The sequence below is a fragment of the Mycteria americana genome, chromosome 1, assembly GCF_035582795.1.
Source record: "Mycteria americana isolate JAX WOST 10 ecotype Jacksonville Zoo and Gardens chromosome 1, USCA_MyAme_1.0, whole genome shotgun sequence".
NCBI classification, from domain to species: Eukaryota; Metazoa; Chordata; class Aves; order Ciconiiformes; family Ciconiidae; genus Mycteria; species Mycteria americana.
Genome location: NC_134365.1, coordinates 114,333,678 through 114,353,410, shown reverse-complemented (window position 1 = coordinate 114,353,410; position 19,733 = coordinate 114,333,678). Strand labels below are relative to the sequence as shown.

Below are 19,733 nucleotides of genomic sequence, written 5' to 3'. Positions count from 1 at the left end.
CAAATCATACATAAATTGGTCGTAACACTCCAATAACTTTCCCATAGATAAAAATAATTAATTACCTAAATAAATACATGAACTGTGCTGTAAGAGAAAAAGACAAAGTCAAAATGATGCTATTCAACCTCTTAGAAAAGACTTCAAAGCTTATCTCTATGACTTTATCTTTCATACATTTAATGATTTAGAACCACTGCAAATGATAAAAATATCTCTAACTCCATTTTGTATAGAGTGCATGGAACAAAACTCTACATAGTTCTCAACCATCCATTCTTAAGTCAATCTTTTAGAATACCTCATCAGTCAAGGTTTATTTTCAGGCAGGTATTCTGATTCTCATATTCACTTGAAGAGGAGTTACATAGGCTAAACCAGCAAATCAAACATTACTTTTGGTCTGAATTAATTTTTTTTTTGAAGGGTGAAAAGGAGAAGAGAAGGTAGTAGATATATTTTAATCTTAATGCAGTTGTATAAATCAACTGGTAGCAGAAAACAATGGTTAGCTGAAGTCTCAGGATGTTTCAGACTTCAGTATACAACTGGAGTAAAATATTAGTTCCACTTAATCCAGTAGACAAACTCACTGATTTAAAAAATTTCAAATTTCATGGATTCCCTATGCAAAAAGCAGAAAGAAGCAGGATTCTAGAAAGTAACTGCACTGTGGTGAATAAGACACACATGCTGGCACCTCTTTTGGGGGATGTTCCTTATTAACAAACAGTCCCTTATAAGCACTTGTAAAGAGAAACTCTTCAGGAAAAACAAAGACAAACTCAGTATCAAAGCAGTGAAAAGAGGAAACTAAAAGCACAATGACTGAACAAGTACTCACTCCTATGCACCTCCTGAATGAGCACAAAATAGATTAAATTCTACAAGCAAAACATTTTCTGCTGCAATTTAACAAAAAACTGCTAATCTAAAGAAACGTGTATTATGCAGAGTGATAAAAGAAGCAGGATTTTGCAATCTGGGAAGATGTCCATTTCATCCACTTTAAGTCAGTGTCCCCAGACACTGGTAAAAACCAATGAAGCCTCCTCTTCTGAGTGTTGTATCACTACATATGTTAAAAAGCAGATTTACAGAGTGGAGCAGGCTATTTTGTTGGTTTGGGGTGTGTGTTTTGTTTTTTATTAAAGCAAACCTAATTAAATTTGGGCCTTTCACTCTGGATGAATCGTCTGGACAGCTTTGAAAGGTTAAGAAAAAAATCCTTTTGTTTTAGCATAACAACATTGCCAGTTAAACTCCTCCCTTGTGATGAAATTAGGAGAGGGAATATTTGGCCCTGCTAGATAATTATGACATTCATAAGCGCTTAACTTAAGGGGCTGGGGGAGGGGGTTGCTGTCTGCTACTTGTTTTCAAACTAGTCTGATTCTCTGAAATGGAACAAATACATCACAGTTCCCTCTCCCCAGTCTTAAACACTAGCACTTCCCAAAGAAAAAGCTTCAGTTATTCTTCATAAAATCTAGTGCAGCTATATTCTTAGAAATATAAATCCTCAACCTACGACTTTCAATATTTCCAAAGCAAATTATCCAAATCTAGTTACTGGCTTTTTCTTAACCATCCACACTCTTCTCTATCTCTACTTGAACATCAAAAAAAGTCATAATCATCATTTAATACTCAGATAACACTGGTTTTCTTAAACAAACAAAAAACCCCTCACAAACACTACAACCTTCAGTTGATGATGTAAGTGTTCCCCGCCACTGCATTCCCAAAAGAAGATAAATCCCAAGAGTTTTTGGAATAGTCTCTCAAATTATTTGAATCACTTCAAGAAATTCTCAAGATTACTTCAAGGAGGTGTCAAAAAAAAAAAACCAAACCAAAAAATGCACAATAAATCCCTCACCACGATGATGCTTATTAAAATAAATAAATAAATCACTGTAGAATTTTCCTCTCCCCTAGCAACCTAAATGGGAATATTTTCCATATGCAGATGTTTTCCCACTCCCATTTACTATCTCCTGCTGTGGATTGAGGCTGCATGTTCCTCCTTTTTCTAAAAATCTTACTCTTCCCCCCAACCAATACAATGAACTCCCTTTATTTTTTTTTTTTATTTTTTTTTTTAAATTGAGACTAGTAACAACTTATTATCAATATTAGATTTATTCAGCTTTCCTACTCTTCTTTTCATCTCCCCCTCATACCTATCCACCTATAATTTTTAAAAGTCAGCTTAATAGCATCTAGAATTTCACTCCATTATTTATCTCCTGACATTTGTGATAGTAAGATACCAAAACTATGTAATCCTTCTACACTGCAGTAATCACACTTCACAAACTAGCCTTCTACCATTCCTCCGTTAGAGGAATCACTGACCACATCTCCATATGCAAAGCCTGAAGGAAGCTTTCCCGTTCTCCTTCTCCTTTGCCATCCCAGTGCTGGCTATGCTGAAAAGCCTCCCGGACTGTTTTTGAATCGTTGCTAATCGGGAGACCTCCAGAGCTCATCCCGAGGTGGCAAAAGCACAGAAGCATTTCTATATAAATTGAGAGCATCTGGTGGCTCTTTCCTACTTATCACCGAGACAAAACATCGGTATGGTATGAGGTTTAGCGATAAATGCATTGAAGGAGACCTTCAGAGCTGCAGTCTTAATACCTCAAGGCACAATGCCCCCCCCACCCCCCACCCCCCGCTTCCTCAAGCGCAACAGATCTCACTACCCCCTCACAAGACACCGTATAGCGCCTGGGTGAGACATTCAGCCCCGGCGCTCCGGAGCGCGGGTGCCTGCATGTGCCTGCATGTGCCTGCAACCTACCCGCCGCCCGGAGCGCACCCCCGGTGCCCGCAGCGGAGGGGGGCGGCGGGGAGGCCGAGCGGCCCCGTCCCGGCGCGGGGCAGCGCCCGAGCACCGGCGGCCGCCGCCGTGGAGCTCTGCCGCCCCCTGCTGCAAGGCGGCGGCACCAGGGGCCGAGGGCCGGTCCCACGACTCCGCTGACACCCAGGTGGATTTTTATTAATTTTTTGGTTTTCTTCCCCTAAAACCTCCTTAAAAAGGCCCCAAGCGCGGGCCCCCGCCCACCCCCTCAGGGTGGGGGCAATGTAGCGCTTTCAGGCGTCTCGCAGAGGGCATCCCACGGGCGGCACAGCAGCCCGGTTCGGCCCCAAACGAACGCCAGAAACTTGCCCGAACAGTTTCGGATCACCGCAATTATCCCTCACCGAGGGGCACCCTCGCCGTGTACACACCGCGCACGAACACGCTCCCGGCGGCCCTTCCCTTCCTCGTCTCCTAAAGTAGCACAAATCCTCAAGTAACCACAGAGGTGACATCCTAAATAAATAAATAAATAAAAATTTCAGCCCCCAGAAAACAAGCCAAAAACCCTAGCCACACCACAGCCCCCAAGTCGGTGTTTTACGAAGCGCCGTATGGATACGCGTATACATATGCAAAAGGCGAACACTGCCCAGAGGCGCAACCCCAGCACGCCCCGACTCCGCACACACCTGCCTCCGCGGCGTTATTTCATCGCAAAAACTCTCTGCACCCGCGCACACGCCCGCGGCCGCGCCCCCCCCCACCCCCCCCCGCCGCCGCCCCCCGAGGCGGGGGGGGCTCGGTGTCCCCGCAGAGCGAGAGGAACGGTCTTCGGAAGAGGAGAAACGCGGACAGACAGACTTCAGGTCAGATTTCCCACTGGCTCTACCGACAGCACTTCTCTCTGGTCCTAAAAATGAAGCCCCCGTTGCCTTCCCCTCAAGCAGACGCATATTTTAAAGACTGATCCCTGACAGATATATTTTTTTAATCGCTTGATCTCCCTCCCACATTTATCGCCCCAAAAAAAGGCGAAACCCCATGCAAAGCAGCTAAGTGCGCTTAGCACCTTCCTGCCTTTTTTTCTTTTTCCTCATAAATGATTCCTCTCCCCGCCTTGAAGACTTTAAAAAAAAAAAGGGGATGGGGGGGGGGGGGCGATGAAACAAGTTTTAGGTCCTTTTTAATTTGGTTCCAGGGTGATCCATTGCTTTATTTTTTCTCCATTTCTTTTCCGGTTATACGTTAATCTGAGCAAGCAGACAGTACAGGTAAGACTAATAATTAAAAAAAAAAAAAAAGGCAGCCCCGCGCCTACCTTGCCCGCTACTGAGGAGCAATCCGAGCAGGTAGAGAGGCAGGAGGCTCATGTTCAGGAGCTCGCGCTGGTGGACAGTTCCAAGTTGGAGGTGCTCAGCCCAGGCAAACCCCGCTGCCGTCCGCGCCTGCCCGCGCAGCCCCGCACCGCGGAACGCCGCTCGCCAAGTGACTGCCAGCGCCTCCCCGTGCCGCACTATATCAGGGAGGCAGCGGCCGCCGCGCAGGAGGCGGGCACACGGCGGCCCGCGCGGATCCTTCCGCGCTGCACGCACGGCCGCACCACCGACGAGCGGCAGCGCCGGCAGATTCTTCCGCCGCTCTAAGAGGCGGCAGCCGGCTCGAAGCCTCCCAGCCTCCCTCCCTCCCTCCCTCCCCGGCAGCCCCCCGGGGCGCGGCGAGGCAACTCCCCGGCCTCCCCACCGCGGCCCCTCGGAGCCTGCTCCCCCGCTGTCGCCTGCGGGGAGAGAGCCTAAAGGGAGAGGCGGCAGCTTGACGAAGAAGCCTACGGGAAGCCCCCGCCGCCCGGCCAGGGAGAGCCGCGAGCGGCGCTTCGGCTGCGTGCGCGAGGGGGGCGCACCAGGGGAGCTGGCGTGGCTCGGGCACCCCCTTTCCCCCGGCGGTGCCCTGGCTCGCGGCGGCGGCGCCCCCAACGGCTGCCCGCGAGGCTTCCGTTAGGGGGCGGCGGGCGCGTGCCGCCGCTGCCGCGAGGCGCCTGTGCGCGGGAGCGCCCGGCTCGCGGCCCGCCCGGGAGCGGAGCGGAGGGGAACGGAGGGGAGGGGAGGGGGCCGAGGCGGCGGGGGCTGCGCAGGGCCCGGCGGTTGCCCCGCTCCTTCGCCGTGCGGTAACGTGCTGCAGCGTCGGCGGGAAGCGGGAGCGCTGTGAGCCTCGCGTACGGGTGCGTCTCCGCCTAATGACGTTGGGTTTGTACCTGCTCATTTAGCTGTCTAGGAATTGGCTGTTTTGCCTTTTGTTGTTGGTACAGAGGGGAAAAATACCTCTGCTATTTACGACTGCGTGAAATAAAACCGATAAAAAATAAATTGCTTACCTTTTTGATGCCTCAGTGCTGTCTCACCGAGGAGCTTGCTTTGTAAGGAAAAAAACCTGCCCTAAAGCAAAAAGAAGAAAAGGTGGATTCTTGTCCAGCTTGACTTTGAAGAGGTAATCTTCTTGTGTGTGTTAATTAAGCTATGGTCTCCAAAGCAGCTTCTATAAATTTGTCACCTTACCACCTGTATGATACATGGAAGGAGACAGAAGTGGATTTATGCTAATGTGAAGCAGTAATGATAGTAGTTAATAAAAGATTAATCAAAATTAACACATCCCTAATAATTTTTCCAACCCTTTTTTTGCCCTTTTCAAGAGGATTTGGGTTTGGGGGAAGAGGAGGGAGACAAGAAGTCCCTTTGCAGAAGACTAATACAAATTACACAACCAGCATCTTCAGCTTGACTCTTTCTGCACAGGTAGTACAAAATTATGAAATATAGGAGGAAGAAATTGTGTAGCCAGATCTTGCTGGTATCAACAAGATAGGTGATAAAACTGAAAGTCTTTCCTCAGAAGATGATGTTTTAGGACACTTGGGAAGACGTACAGAAAATGCTGGTAGAGGGGAGAGTGACAGCTTTGTGCCATTGCTTGGTTAATCTACACCACATAAATCAGAACCTTATTGCTCAACTACACACCACATGGTCCTGCTCTTGAAACTAAAGATTTTTGTAGCCTAGTATAAAATGAACAGATTCATTTTCATGTATATTTAAGTGGGAATGGAACTGTAATTCCTCATGCAGGTTTGGAAATCCAAAATGTGGCAGCTTCAGCAAAGCCTTTTAGGGAAGAACTGATTTATATTTAGGAGCCATTCTGCTCCTGAACGTTGGGAGAGATGCCTAATTGCAGAAGCTTTTGGCTGGAGCCCTTAGAGCAGGTTCAGGATAGCTCAACAAAAGGAAGTATTTTGGTGAAGAAGTTTTTCCCAGTAAGAAGGTTCTGTCAGCCCCAGTACCCAACTACAGAAATAGACATCATTAGTAGATTAATACGGAAAGATTATGAAAACAAATATTAGATAAAAACCTTAAAAGAAGAGGAAATATAAATCTTACTGGGCAAAAAGCAAGAAACCCTCACTATGAAGTGGATAAGATGCCAAATTTGTCAGATTTAGCTTTGGTTTTGAGGTGTTTGGAGCATTACCATCCAGCAAAAGTGGAATAAATAGAGAAAATAAGAACAGTATTCATGAATAAAACCAAATAACTTGTACACATACCTTAACATCTGTTATACTCTGCTTTAATTAAGGGCCAAAAGTTGCACAGAAGCACCTTGATCTGCACACATGCATAGATGCAAGGATTGAAATCCATGTACAGCAGACACCCCACCAAGACACAATACAGAAGCAAGCAGGAAGTTTCTTTGCCCCACAAGAACTAAACATAATAGAACATAATAGATATAACGTAATAGAATAAACATAATAGAAAGAATGCTACTATCCCATGTTTGCTTATTTAAAATCATAAATATGATGAGAATTTCACCAGTGTCAGATCTGAGTGGCCAGTTCTTGCTCCTTTGAAATGGGATGAGGGTGCTTTGCTTCAAAACAGGATTCCTTGTCCTGCAGCAGTGAACAGAGCCCGCCATGTAGACTGTCCATGCCATATTGCTACAGGATTTGGAGAAATCTGGGTTTAGACCAGCTTCTCAAGAAAAGGGGAACATGCTCTTCACCCCTCTGAAGCAATGGAGTAACAACAACAAAAGATGGATATAAATCTCAAAGATAATCACATTCTTGTAGTACTACTCTAAAAGAGAGAGACCTGACTGAAGGAAGAGGCAGCAGCTGGTTCGTCCATCAGTGCACATGTAGCTCCAAGTACACTGTCACATGTACCACCTAAAAGGTCTATGTACACATCCTGAGGAGGGATGGAGAGGAGAGGAGGGGACAAAGTGCGTAAGTATGCAGGGCTTCATTGTTTCTGCTGCTTATGGAACAACTCATTTGTTATGGAAGAAAGATCTGTAAAAAAGTGTATCATGGTGAACCACAACAGCATGTCACACTGAGGTCATGCAAACAGAGATTAGAAAGAGGCAGAAAAAGTGCTCAGCTTTTCTGCCGTCTCTATCTATATGACTCTTGGTGTTTGTGACCATGCATTAAATGAACCAAAAGATGAGCATTTCGAAGTGCTGTAAAGCACTAATCTGTATCGATAACAACACACCTGTAGTAGTTGCCATTCTTTGGCTAATGGCATTTTTCTTTAAAGAGTGCGCTGTTTACTGGGGGGAAGCCTGACATGGAGTTTAATGGCTGTACTTAGACTGGGGAATTAGAAAATATGATTTCTGGGTAATATCACATGCATAACAAACATGCTGGCAGAAAACAAACACATTTTCATGCTACATAACTTTTAAAAATAAGATCAGAAATAAACTACAGTGAACATTATCCCATGTGAACGGCCAAGAGGTGCAACATCAAGAAGTATAGTAATCGTTCTGTTGGGGCCAGCTATTCCAAAGGTGGGGAAATAGACTTTAATAGGGTTTTGAAGCAATTAAAATACAACTCCAGTGACTGAAAAGACTTGCCAGAAAAATCTTAGAGGAAAAGAAGGGAAAATATTACCTAATATCACATATATGTTTGATTAATACCTTAGATCTTTTGGAATACCATACTCAGAATCTAAGACGATATATCTGTAGAGTTCCCTGTCTTTTATCTGTCACACAATAGCCTCCAGCTTTCACAACTGTGCTGTCATATGCAGCTTTTCTCCTAACAAAGTGTTACTACCTGTGAAGTTAGCAAAAAGACAGCAAGAATTAATTGTCCCCCATCTTACTTACTTTTTTTCGCTCAGTGGGTTTGTTTATACAGTAGCCTATCAGCTGGTATGAATAAAAGTGGCAAAATTAGGCTCTGGCAACAGAACCATTTTAAGCTATCATCACTGCACTTAAGTCAGTTTACAAGAACTGAGGATCTGTAAACTTGCTGTGACTGAACTTGCTTGTCAAGAAACATCTCCATGGTGTTTTTGCAAGGATTACTTTATTTTTAAGTTGATTGATGATTGCATGTTCAATGCAAATGTAATTAAATACAGAAACTTAAATGTTGGTGATGATTTCATAATGGATATTTATACTGAAATACATGTTTCCCTGTGGACACCCAAGCTGCCAAGAGATCCCACTGGATTTGCTTACTTGTCTTACATAAACTGAAATGTTAAGGAAGCACCTTAAAATTAGCTGAGAATTTTAGGGCAACTTATGATAATGGTACGGTTAGAAAATGCACAGAGAGATCATATGTCTAGATATAGCTGGTGAAGAGTTGTAAGGAAATCAGCATGTCCTAGAGCAATTATCAAATGTTTTGGGGATAGGAAATGAGAGAAAAAAGGAAAAGAGAAGAGAGAAAATACCCCTTCTTGCAAACCCAGTATCTTGCACTTGCAGGAAATGCCTTCTGCAGATAAGATAATTTTCAGAGGTGCTCATGAACCAAATTGCTGATCATCTCCAAAGTGAGTAATTATCCCAAATAGGATGCTTTCCCATGAACACTGAAAACACAATTAAAGTGGCACTAAGATAAATATACAACAGTGAACAACAGCATTATTGTGGTGAGGAAATGATGCACTATAAACAAAAGACAGTTTCATAAATGTTTGCACCACTATTATGTTTCAAGTTCTTAACATCTTATAGAGACTTTCATAAAGATCTAAAATTACTATCATTTTGGATTAACATTTTATGAGGAAGAGTCAAAAACATTGTTTCCACTCTGTTTCAAGTCGCTTTAAATAAAGAAAGAACTCTCCTTCCTGTGAGAGAAACTTAAAATGATATTGAAATTATTCAGATACTAAGAAGAGACTCATGGATTTTATGTAGGGAGGATAATTTCCTGTATCATTTCTGGAACTGAATAATGACAAGGTCATGTGTAAAATAATTTTGTCCAGGTAAAGACGACTGCTTAGTTTTTGAAGATAGCAAGGTTGCTTGAAGTACAGTGTGCTAATTTGATTACAATGTAAAACATTGTGCTGACAAAAGAAATCAATAAGCTGAATTTATATGTCTGAAGGAAGCATTGTACACTTTTGTGTCTAGTGCAGCAAAAGTAGCATTTGAGAGATGAGACAACGTAACTTGTCTGAACTCGAGACAGATTTTCATATATTCCTGGTTACCACATTTCTAGATGTGTGACTCTCTTGCTCTTCTCAGATCAATCACTCAAAAAACATGAACTCTCAACAGTTACTATCCCGTCACTCTCAGCTTCAGATATTTGGGCAGGATTATGGACACATGGTTTATTTTACCTGAGAATGAAACTGCCAATGCTAAGGTGCTCCAGCTGGCTCAAATATAACTGCCTACATATTCAGCAACATGGCAGTTGCGTACTTTACCTCTTTTATGGCCTGCTTTTGAGCAGCCTCACACACCTTTTTTTTCACGCTAGCACCCTTCTTTCCTATTAGTTAGCAGTGTTTTATTTTGTACAATTTCTAGAGCAAAGATTCCTTTCCTTTTTTTTTTTTTTAATCTGCAAATATTGTGGATGCTACCAAACAATATTTCATAAATTACTACATTTCCTTAGCTCATTGGAACTGTCACCTTCCTGCCTGATAGGTGTAAACACCTGCTTTTGGTTACAGAAGTCCCACCAGCCATTTGTTACCATCTCTTAGATAAAAATTGTTCCTCCATGAACTGTATTACCAGATCATGCAAGTACTAATATCTGGCTTAGTGCAATATAATTTAAGTTAATTGAAGGGACCTTCAAGAATTTTTTATTACTGCAGCACTGAAGAAGAGACAACAAGATTTGCTGGCCGTAGCCAAGATGTGCAGAAGTTATTTCAGCATGTGGAATAGCAAAGAATGGTTGCTACATGGTGAGAATTTGAAGAGCAGTTGTTTTTAAAGTGGTTGTGTGTGCAAAACACAGACCTTTCTCAGCTGCTGTTCTGAGACTGTGAAACTTGTTCCCTGAAGTGCTTTGAATCACGATGAATTTCAGAGACATTCAGAACAAAATGTAAATCACACTTATTCAGCCATATTTTCATTAACAGCAAAGACTAAAACCGTACAAAACCCCGGACCAAAGAAAGGTTATCTATAGAATGTAAAATTAGACATAAAGTGAAAATTAGAAAGTTTATGGATACCTTTGTGTTACAGTTCTGTATTGTGATGCTAAATGTGCTGCACATTTTAAGCACTGCCCAGATTAAACAGAGTATCTGGGATTTGGAGCCATCTGACTAACCTGATCCACATCACTGTCCCAGTTTTCATTGTAACTGGGTAATTGTTGACTTATATGTGATACAAGTGAGCAAGGAGGTGTGATGGCTGATATGAGGGATGTCAACAGTCAGTGAAACCTTTATGAAGGACTTATTTCTAAGTCTTTATTTATATATGTAAATAAGATTGGGGGAAAGGGAAGACATATAATTTTGAGTATATTGATTTCTCCAAGTGATAAAAGAACTGTGTCCACATCTCCAATTCTTAACATGGAGGAAAGGTCATAATGAAAGTGTTCAGCTGTGAATTCAGGAAGAGATTATTGACTAAACGATGATGGAAAATTCAAAAGAATGTGGATCTTAACTCCAGACTGTTATAAAGGCATGTGATCTAAACCCCATAGTTTATACCAACACTCATCTTTTAATTTAATTTCAGACCCACAACTTCAGAAGTTCTTATTCATGAGGAGACATCTGCTTCTTTACTGAGATATTCTGAGCTCTTGACATCTTCTAGCATCTTGATACAGCAAGCAGTTTCAAAGGTTAGCCATGTCGATTACACAACATTTTCTTTAATTAATTTTACATTTGATGAGTTTTGAAAGATAAGAGTGCTCAGTTTGGTTTCTCTAGATGCTGTATTATAAGAATAAACATCCTCCTGTATCTTTTCTAAATGGGATGATCCCAATTTATTCATTATCTCACCTGCTTTTCTTCCTGTCTTTGTAATATGCTTTTCATTATCCTTCAATGTCTGTTATAAATCGTAGTAAGGTAAGGAATTAAGCACAGTACTACAGATGAGAATGAACTCCTGATTTACAGTGAATTGATTTTACACCCACAGGTAGTGGTTTTTTGAAAACAACTGCCTCCGTCACCTTTCAACTCACTTCAAAGCCAGATTGCAACACCACACATATGTTCCATAATTTTTTTAAAAAATTGCCTTTATGGAAAAACTTTAAATAAATTTCCAAGATCCATAAGTAGAACAGGCAACTCCTTTTTCATTGCTTTCTTGTTCAGATTTTCAATGTAAATAATGAATGCTTTCTATTAAATAACCATTTGAGTTGGCAAATGTCAGGGTGTTATGACATTTGTCTTAAAAAGGGGGGGGGGGGGGGAATCTTGTATTGTTAAGCAAATCTATGTTATCCAAAGTACATAGGTACATAAAATAGGATTTTGCTTTGGAGATACATAATTTTCCAGAGGGTTTTTTCATCCATTCAAGACTATTTTCTTTTTACCCACATTAACAGCATGTGGTATATCAAGAACAATAGTTCTGGAGCAGTACATCTTGCAGGGCACTAAAAATTCTCTGGGCAAGGAAAACCTCACTTGGAAAGATATATAACTTAAAATAGGGAAGCAAACAACCAACAGTACATAGATACGTTGGTGAGAATCATATTGAAATTAAACGTATCTAAAATAATAACGGTTGGGTTTACAATGCATTTGTTTATGCCTTTTAATGATTCATTTCTTCTGTGTAGATGTAGTTATAAATAAATAATAGGGAGTGAAAAATAAATTTTGAAAGAGAATTTTTACACCAACTTTAACAAAGTTAAAATTTGAATGCATTTTTTAAATTACATGAATAATTAAATATGTTGGTTTGGGAGGGGTCGTATTTGGGAATTTTATCACACAGGGAAACCTGTTCCATAGATGTATTTGTAACAAGCTGAAGACTTGAGAAAAATCTAGCTGGGAAATAAACTTTAAAATAGATGAAGGCCTACATTTTCCTGACTGTTTTATGTGAGCCGACCTCAACCTTTTCAGAGCCTGACTGGCCCTGTGAAAGCAGAAAGATCTCTTACTACTGAAATACTTTTAAAATGAGGCCCACAAAGATCTAGCTTCCAGGTGTTTCAGTTCCTGTTTTCAGGTACAGATGATGTCTATGCGTATATTCAGGCTCCTTAAACTTGGACTATTCAACAGTAATAGGTTTTTTTATGTCCCAGAACAGCTGGAAGCACAGTAAATGAGATTGGTACTCAGAATTAAGCTCAGGTCATCCTTCTGGCAATTTCTGCTGTAATTTAGACCCAGCATTTAACAATATTTTTAAAACTATGAGAAACCTCTCTTACTGCTTCATAGTTAGTAGAAGCTTCTGAGTTCTAGATACATTCTTTGAAAATAAAAACATTTTAAAATCTCACAGTTGCCACAGATAAAGCATGATGCTGCAGAATACATACATTAGTGCAGAAGAAGCAAGATCGTCAGGGAAAACAAGCTAAGAAATCCTTTTTTGCAACAACTGTGCCAATAACACTGATGAAATCATCAGTTATGTTTTTGACAAGCAAAAGAAATCAGTGTACTGTATATATTGCTGTGCTGACTTGTTCTTCATAGGAAAAAGAAAGGGCGGAGGGTTGGGAAGGATCAATATTTGTCAGAAGGAGAGTTAGAAAGGGAAAAATTTATATAAGGGATTAATAAAAAATATTTTTTTTAATATTTTTCTTGAGGATTTTCTGTTTGTTTGTTTAATTTAGCAACTCAGCAGAACATAACCAAAACCTGTAGAAAGAATTCAAAACTGCTTTAGGACTGGATTGTTCCCTCTACTCGCAGAAATATAGGGGATCAAGATCCATTGAAGCGGTATGGAAATAAAGAGTAGTACCTCCGTGGCATTGTCTGTTTTGGACCCATGTCTGTAATGGACCCATTATTTTTTGACTTGGGACTGTGTTGATGGAAAATATCATAAAGGATTGTACATGAAGTTTTCATCAAAGTTTCCTTTGCAGAAGAAAGGAATTAGAACCTTATAGCAGAAGTGAAGAAGACAACTTAGCACAGAAGGCCCTGGGGATCCTGGTGGACACCAAGCTGACCGGGAGCCAGCAATGAGCCGTCACGGGAAAGCAGACCAGCAGCCTCCTGGGCTACATTATGCACAGCATTTCCAGCAGGTCAAGGGAGGTGATCCTTCCCTCTGCTCAGCCCTGGTGAGACACATTTGGAGTGCTGGTTCCAGTGCTGGGTTCCCCAGTACAAGAGAGACAGACATGTACTGGAGCGAGTCCAGCATAGGGCCACGAGGGTGATTAAGGGCTTGGAGCATCTGATATATGAGGGGAGGCTGAAAGAGCTGACAGTATTCAGCCTGGAACAGAGAAAGTTTAAGGGGATTTTATCAGGGTGTAAAAATACGTGACGGAGGATAGGAAAGAAGGTGGAGCTGGACTCTTCTCAGTGGTGCCCAGTGAAGGGGCAATAGACAATGGGCACAAACTGAAATATGGGGAACACTATTTAAAATCAAGATAAATCTCTTACTTTGAGGATGGTTTCCTAGAGAGATTGTTGAGTCTCTGTCCTTGGAGATACTCAAAACCTGACTGGACACAGTCCTGGTCAACATGCTTTGGCTGACCCTGCTTGATCAGTGATGTTGGACTATTGGACTAGAGGATCTCAAAGATACCTTCCTGCCTCAGCCCTTCTGTGATTCTGTGACTCTGTCATACGGTTCCCAAGCTGCAAGAGAAAGAATTCTTTAAATCTTTCTGTAGTATTTTCCTTTCTCTTAGCATCCCGGTTTCCTCAGGAACCCTTCCTCCTATTGAGTGACTTCTATGATTCCACAGATAGCACCCATACAGGGTGTAAAGAGGTGTTCATGGTTTTTCATTTACATTAATTGCCAACTAAATCTCCACTTGAAAATGTTTAAGCACAAGAAACATGAAAGTATTTCTTCCCTTTTTTCTTCTTAATGGCGTCCTTATTGTGACGCTATTAGCAGTCGTAAATAATGATCAGTAGGAACTCGAGTTGCATTTTATACGTGTGATGAATTTAAGTAATAATAGTAATTATTAAGAAGCTCCAGGAAAACTGTCAATTATTTTAAAAAAAGAACTAGTAAAGAAGACAGAATGACTGATTCAGGCCAGCCATACTATGTGTTAGGAATGTGACTTAAAAAAACAGTTACCCTTAACAGCTCAGGCTGTCTGTAGCTGCAGTAGTAAAGTAATTTTGGGAGAGTCTTATGGAGAATTATGAGATATCAGAACCACTATCCAATACTTTTTGTTTGCTCTTATGAGATGGCTCTAACCAAAGTAATGGTTCAGCCCATTTTTAGGCATAGGGCAATCAGCCTTATCTTGTGTTATGTATGGTACTGCACAATAAAATTCTTCTCAGAGTGATTCTTTGATAAGGGCTAATAGGTACACTCAGTTTTGACCCTTGATGTCCATATCTTAGTCCATTTTCATTATTTCTATGCATTATTCTTCCATTTTCTCTCTTTCTCTCTTTTTTTTTTTTTAAAGCTCTTCAGATGGGTTGTTAATTGTTCTCATGGTATTTTCCTTTAATAGTCCCTATTATAATTTTGTTGCCTTAGCATCCTTTGATACCCGTAAAAATATAACTGGCCTGCTATTTGTGATTGCAGTCCATGTTTGCTTTTTATTTTTATACTTCTGCAGATCATGTTTTGGCCAGACTTTCACATTAGCTAGGTACTCAAAATATTTTTCTGCCCCAAGTTATCATCCACAGTGCTAACATGACTACTGAACTGGAGCATGCACTTTTAAAAAACTTTCTCATGGCCTGAGGATGCAAGAAGTATGTGCTTACTCTCCCTAACAAGAACAGACAGGAAGCTCACTGAACTAACATGTATAGAAGATGGCACGGTGATGCATGGTACAGATCTAGTTCACATGTTGGGGTAGAGCCGTAGTATAAGAAAACACAAAAAGAATTCTAGAAGTCTTAATTGGCCACAATATTAACATTTGTCAAGATATTTTAATAAATATTGCAACTATATTTGCCAAAATCTCATTAACAGTACATATGACTTGAAGCCAAACTTTCTATTTCTCACGTCATTTATTTAAACTGTCTCAAAAATCACAAACCTGACAGCCAGTAATATATTGTACAATGGCACTGAACCTTTCTTGATTATTTTATTGCCCTTGCTTGCAGCATTTCTACTTGGGAGTCAGTTTGATGGAATTATTTTGGTGTTTTAATTGTGGTCTAAATGTGATTTGGAAATATGGATCTGGATTTTTCATTCTGTGATCAAGAAAAACCTCCTGTTGTGTCCAATGTGATTTCAGACTTTTTTTCTATTCACAGTGAATAAGATTTGCAGAGCTGAGAGAGTGCCTTTTCATAGATAAACCTTTTCATGAAAGTCAACAGAGCAGTCATTCTCTGAGGGCTGCTCAATCCTTAGAAGCTTTTTGAAGGAAAAGAGAGGGAAAATGTTGGAGATATTGCTTTTGCTTTGGTTTTAAGACCCAGAAGGTTTACAGTAATGTATTAGACTCTTATGTAAAACAATGTACCCCTTTTTGTCTGGGTACTGGTAATGTACTTATTTTCTTCTCATCTATATATTTTTTCATTTAAAAAAAAAGGGGAGGGGGGGGGGCAGAAAGCCAGGCAGATACCTTTTTTTTTTTCACTTTAATGTTGAAAACATTTTATCTAACCAGTTTAAGTGCAAAGTTGTACATCTATATTTTTATAGCTATACCACTTTAGATACCAAAATGGTATAAACACTCTGTTCCATGATCTATGCACACGCAGCATTCAAAAAGAGAAAAAATACTAATCTAGAAAAGAGAGTATTTTCACAAAAATGTGAAAGTAAATAGAGAGTCAAGGCCTCTGGAAAATTAAGTTTTTATATATGTTCAGAACAGCTGCAATATTTTCACTTAAGAGTCTACAATTCAAGCAAAGCAAGTATTTCACTTCCCTGCGTATACTACTAGTTATATGCTGAGAGGCAAATGACTCTTAAATGACTGAATATAAGTACTCACCATCTTAGTGTTTGAGAACCCTCAACTGGGAAAAGAGATACACTTCCCCTTGAAGACTAACAGATGTATGTGCTGATGTATGTTCACATGTAGGAAGGAGGTACCCTTGAAGAGCTAAACAAGGAAATGGATTTTGCATTTGATTCTAATTGTTGTCAGCCTTTTTACGAGTTTTATTCCTGGAATACAGAGTTCCACTTTGTGTATTTTTGATTGTTTCTAGCTTGGACAACGGAGTCGTGATTTGCTTGGAATACAATTGCAAATCATGGAAGCAAAAACCCAATTAGGTTGCAAAGGACCTCTGGAGGTCATGTAGTCTTCCCTTTTCTACTGAAAAAAGGGTAATTTTAAATTAAATTAGATTACTCAGGGCTTTATGAAGGCTGCAGAGGGACTGCCATTCTCCTGAATGGCAAATACAAGATAGGTGTTTAATGGAGTTGTAGTCTATTAAGTAGAGAATCAGTGATGTGCTCTGCATTAAGTGAAAAGCATTTTTGAAGTTTATGTTGGTTTTTTCTTAATTTTTTTTAAACAGCAGTGAATTTAGAAACATCTAAAAACATTGTTTGGTGTAGGAACATCGGAATTGCCACAGTAGAACAGAAAATTCGTCTCTTTAGTTCTCTGTTATTTATGCATCGGTGGCCAACGCAATGGACGGCTCAGAAAACCTCCAAAGCAGCAGTAGATAGTCTGGTATAAGTCTAATACTTTCCAAAAGCAATAGCTGATAATTGCAGATATTCTTGTTCACATGAAAGATTCATTAATTTTTAAACTCTCTTTAAGTTTCCATCTTTAGCAAAGCTTTGTGGCAACGTGTTTGACAAAGTTATATAAGAAAGTATTTTCTTTATTCATTCTGAATTTGCATATGCCTTATTCTACCAAATATAAATGGTGTCATGGTATGATTTACACTGCTTTCCATCATAATTTATATATTAAGCAATGCAAGGACAATATACTTTCTCTTGTCTGAAAGTATCTGCAGCTGTAAATTGATCTATGAAAAATGAAAGGTATGCTTAATGATAAAATAGTCAGATCTAAACCAAATAGCATTATGTTAAGTAAGGTTGATGATTACTTAGAAGGTATCTGGGGGAGCAATAGTCTAAAAAACAGAATGACCAAGCACTCCAGAGTTCTGGTCAAAGAAGAAATTGCAACCTTCTGTCCCTTTGACTGCCATAAGAAAGGCAAGAGTACAGATCAGTCTCCCCGATTTCAAATATCATAAGGTCAGATAGTCTGTTTCTGATTTCATATACTGTACCAGAAGGACACTGGGCACTATATCTGCTGAAAAGCAAAGAAAAAAGCAGCTCACAGGACCTTAGTGCATTCACATCCACATTCATATCCACAGAGAGGAATTCTTGAGAAATCAAGCTATTTTGACAGTAGCTTCAACTGGATCAAACTTGGCATATTTGAGGTAATGGTATATTATTATCAGTCTGTTTCTATTTATTCTTTTCCCATAATTTTAAGTCTTAAACTTGATTTCTGTCTTCATCTGTAAGTTTCTGTTTCTGATTCTTGCTGTCATTCTAAAACTATTATTTTCTTTGTGTCTCACGTAAGGATAGATACTTTTTTATGATCAGTTATTGGTACCTTCATGAATGAGTTCTCCAATGATATGAAGATCTACCATTACAACAAATTACTTTTTTCAACTGTACAAAAAGAGTCTGATTTTTTTCAAAATGCAACTAAGTCTTAGCCAGGGTATTTTTTAATTCATTAAAGGAGGAAAAAGGTTTTTATAGCTGACAAATTGAAGGGGGGAAAAATTAACCCATTAGCAAATGTTTTACATCGGATTAGCTTTACCAGAAAATTGACTTAAGAATGGTGTTTCACTAAAACAGATATAAAGATGAAATAAAAATAGTTTATTTCAATTAACAATATTAATTAGAGGCCTTGCACCTGTAAAAAATTTATAACACACACATTGGCCAAAAAATTTCCGATTGGCCTATGGAAGAACTGGAACCCTCCGTCTTGTTTTAAGCAACAAAAAGAGCAGTTTACCCACCATTCATGAGAATATAGCAACCCAACATGATTTCAGTGCTTGTGTCTGACTCAGCAAATGGCCCTTTAACTTACTGAGATTTGTGCAAATGGGTGCTTATCTAAGTTCCCATAATATTAATAATTTCAAGAGAAAAGATGAAGTTTTGAATTTAAAAAATTGGCACAACTGTGCAATGAACAGGTTTGGAGAATTCTGTATATGCGTGGTGGGCTGTAATTTATACCTTACTGTCTTTCTGCTGAGGAATACTGTAACAAAGAACAAAAGAGGTTCTTTTTGCTTCAACTTCCAGCCTAGAGACTGTGGTTATATTTGCAAGGACAGTTTTTATTCTCTGAAATGAACGAAACAAGAAGAAAACATAAAATAGTCCATTAAAACCAAATTCTTCTGTTTGCGTCTGGCCTGGTCGTCAGGAACTGCATGCCGTGTAATTGAAGTTAACTATCCATACCAGTACACATGTGAGTAACTGCTGCTCTATTATATTCCTCTAATCCAGGAGATTAATAAAACATAAAGCAATAAATTTAATCAAATCCCAGATTACTGGGGGTGAGAAAGAGAAAAAGAAGCTGCTGCAAGATGTTTGGTCTTAAACCCCTGAATAAGAAAAGCGGACCTGTGACTGATGGGGTAATTTTCAGGAACATACCCTGGTTGTTCAGTGTAGCATTGTTTTCCATCACATATATTTTTTGCACCCTGTTTTAAGGGCACTCTTCAATTATCAGTTATAGGAATGATCTATTGAATTCCCTGAACTGTGTGCTGAATGTTTCTTTCTTAGAATTATCTTAAGCTTTAACACACAAACAAAACAGGTGGTTGCCAAAGGCATGAAAATATTAAAAGCAGCAAAGTGTTTACTGACTGTTTGAAAAAGAAACTGCACTCCATGAAGATCACATTTTCTTTAATTTCTTCTTGGCAGTAAAAATCTGAATTGAAGTTGGTTTGAGAAAAAGTGGATAGGATAGTGAGAGAGGAAGAAAAGATATGTTTAGATACTTTTCTGTGTTTATCTGTTACAGGACAGAATGATTCATTTTGAGTAGCATATCAATATTTCATTAGACACAAGAAACACAATTTTTAACATTTAGTAGAAACAAGCTGTATTAGCCTATTCCCTCTATTACTGAAGAATTATCTTTACAGAATACCTGTGCACAGTTGTACCACTACATTTCATTCCTGTATCTATTCAGGATTGATCTATTTATGTAGATGGAAATATGCACATATATTTGTGCCTCCATGTGCTTTTATGTGACTCTGGGTGCAGGTTTATGTTTAAAAATGATACATAAATACATATTTTTATATGTATGCGTACATATATA

The 19,733-nt window shown here is 39.8% G+C and overlaps 1 protein-coding gene across 1 annotated transcript in view; it reads right to left on the bottom strand.

Moving 5' to 3' along the window:
• Positions 1-17,997, bottom strand: part of NCAM2 (neural cell adhesion molecule 2) — a 337,227-nt gene extending 319,230 nt beyond the window's left edge. The window contains exons 1-2 of the mRNA XM_075494582.1: positions 17,958-17,997; positions 4,131-4,451 (exon numbers count right to left, since the gene is read on the bottom strand). Of these exons, the coding sequence (XP_075350697.1) occupies positions 4,131-4,451; positions 17,958-17,997 (361 nt within the window). The remainder of the gene's footprint in view (positions 1-4,130; positions 4,452-17,957) is intronic.
• Between the last annotated feature and the right edge of the window lie 1,736 nt (positions 17,998-19,733).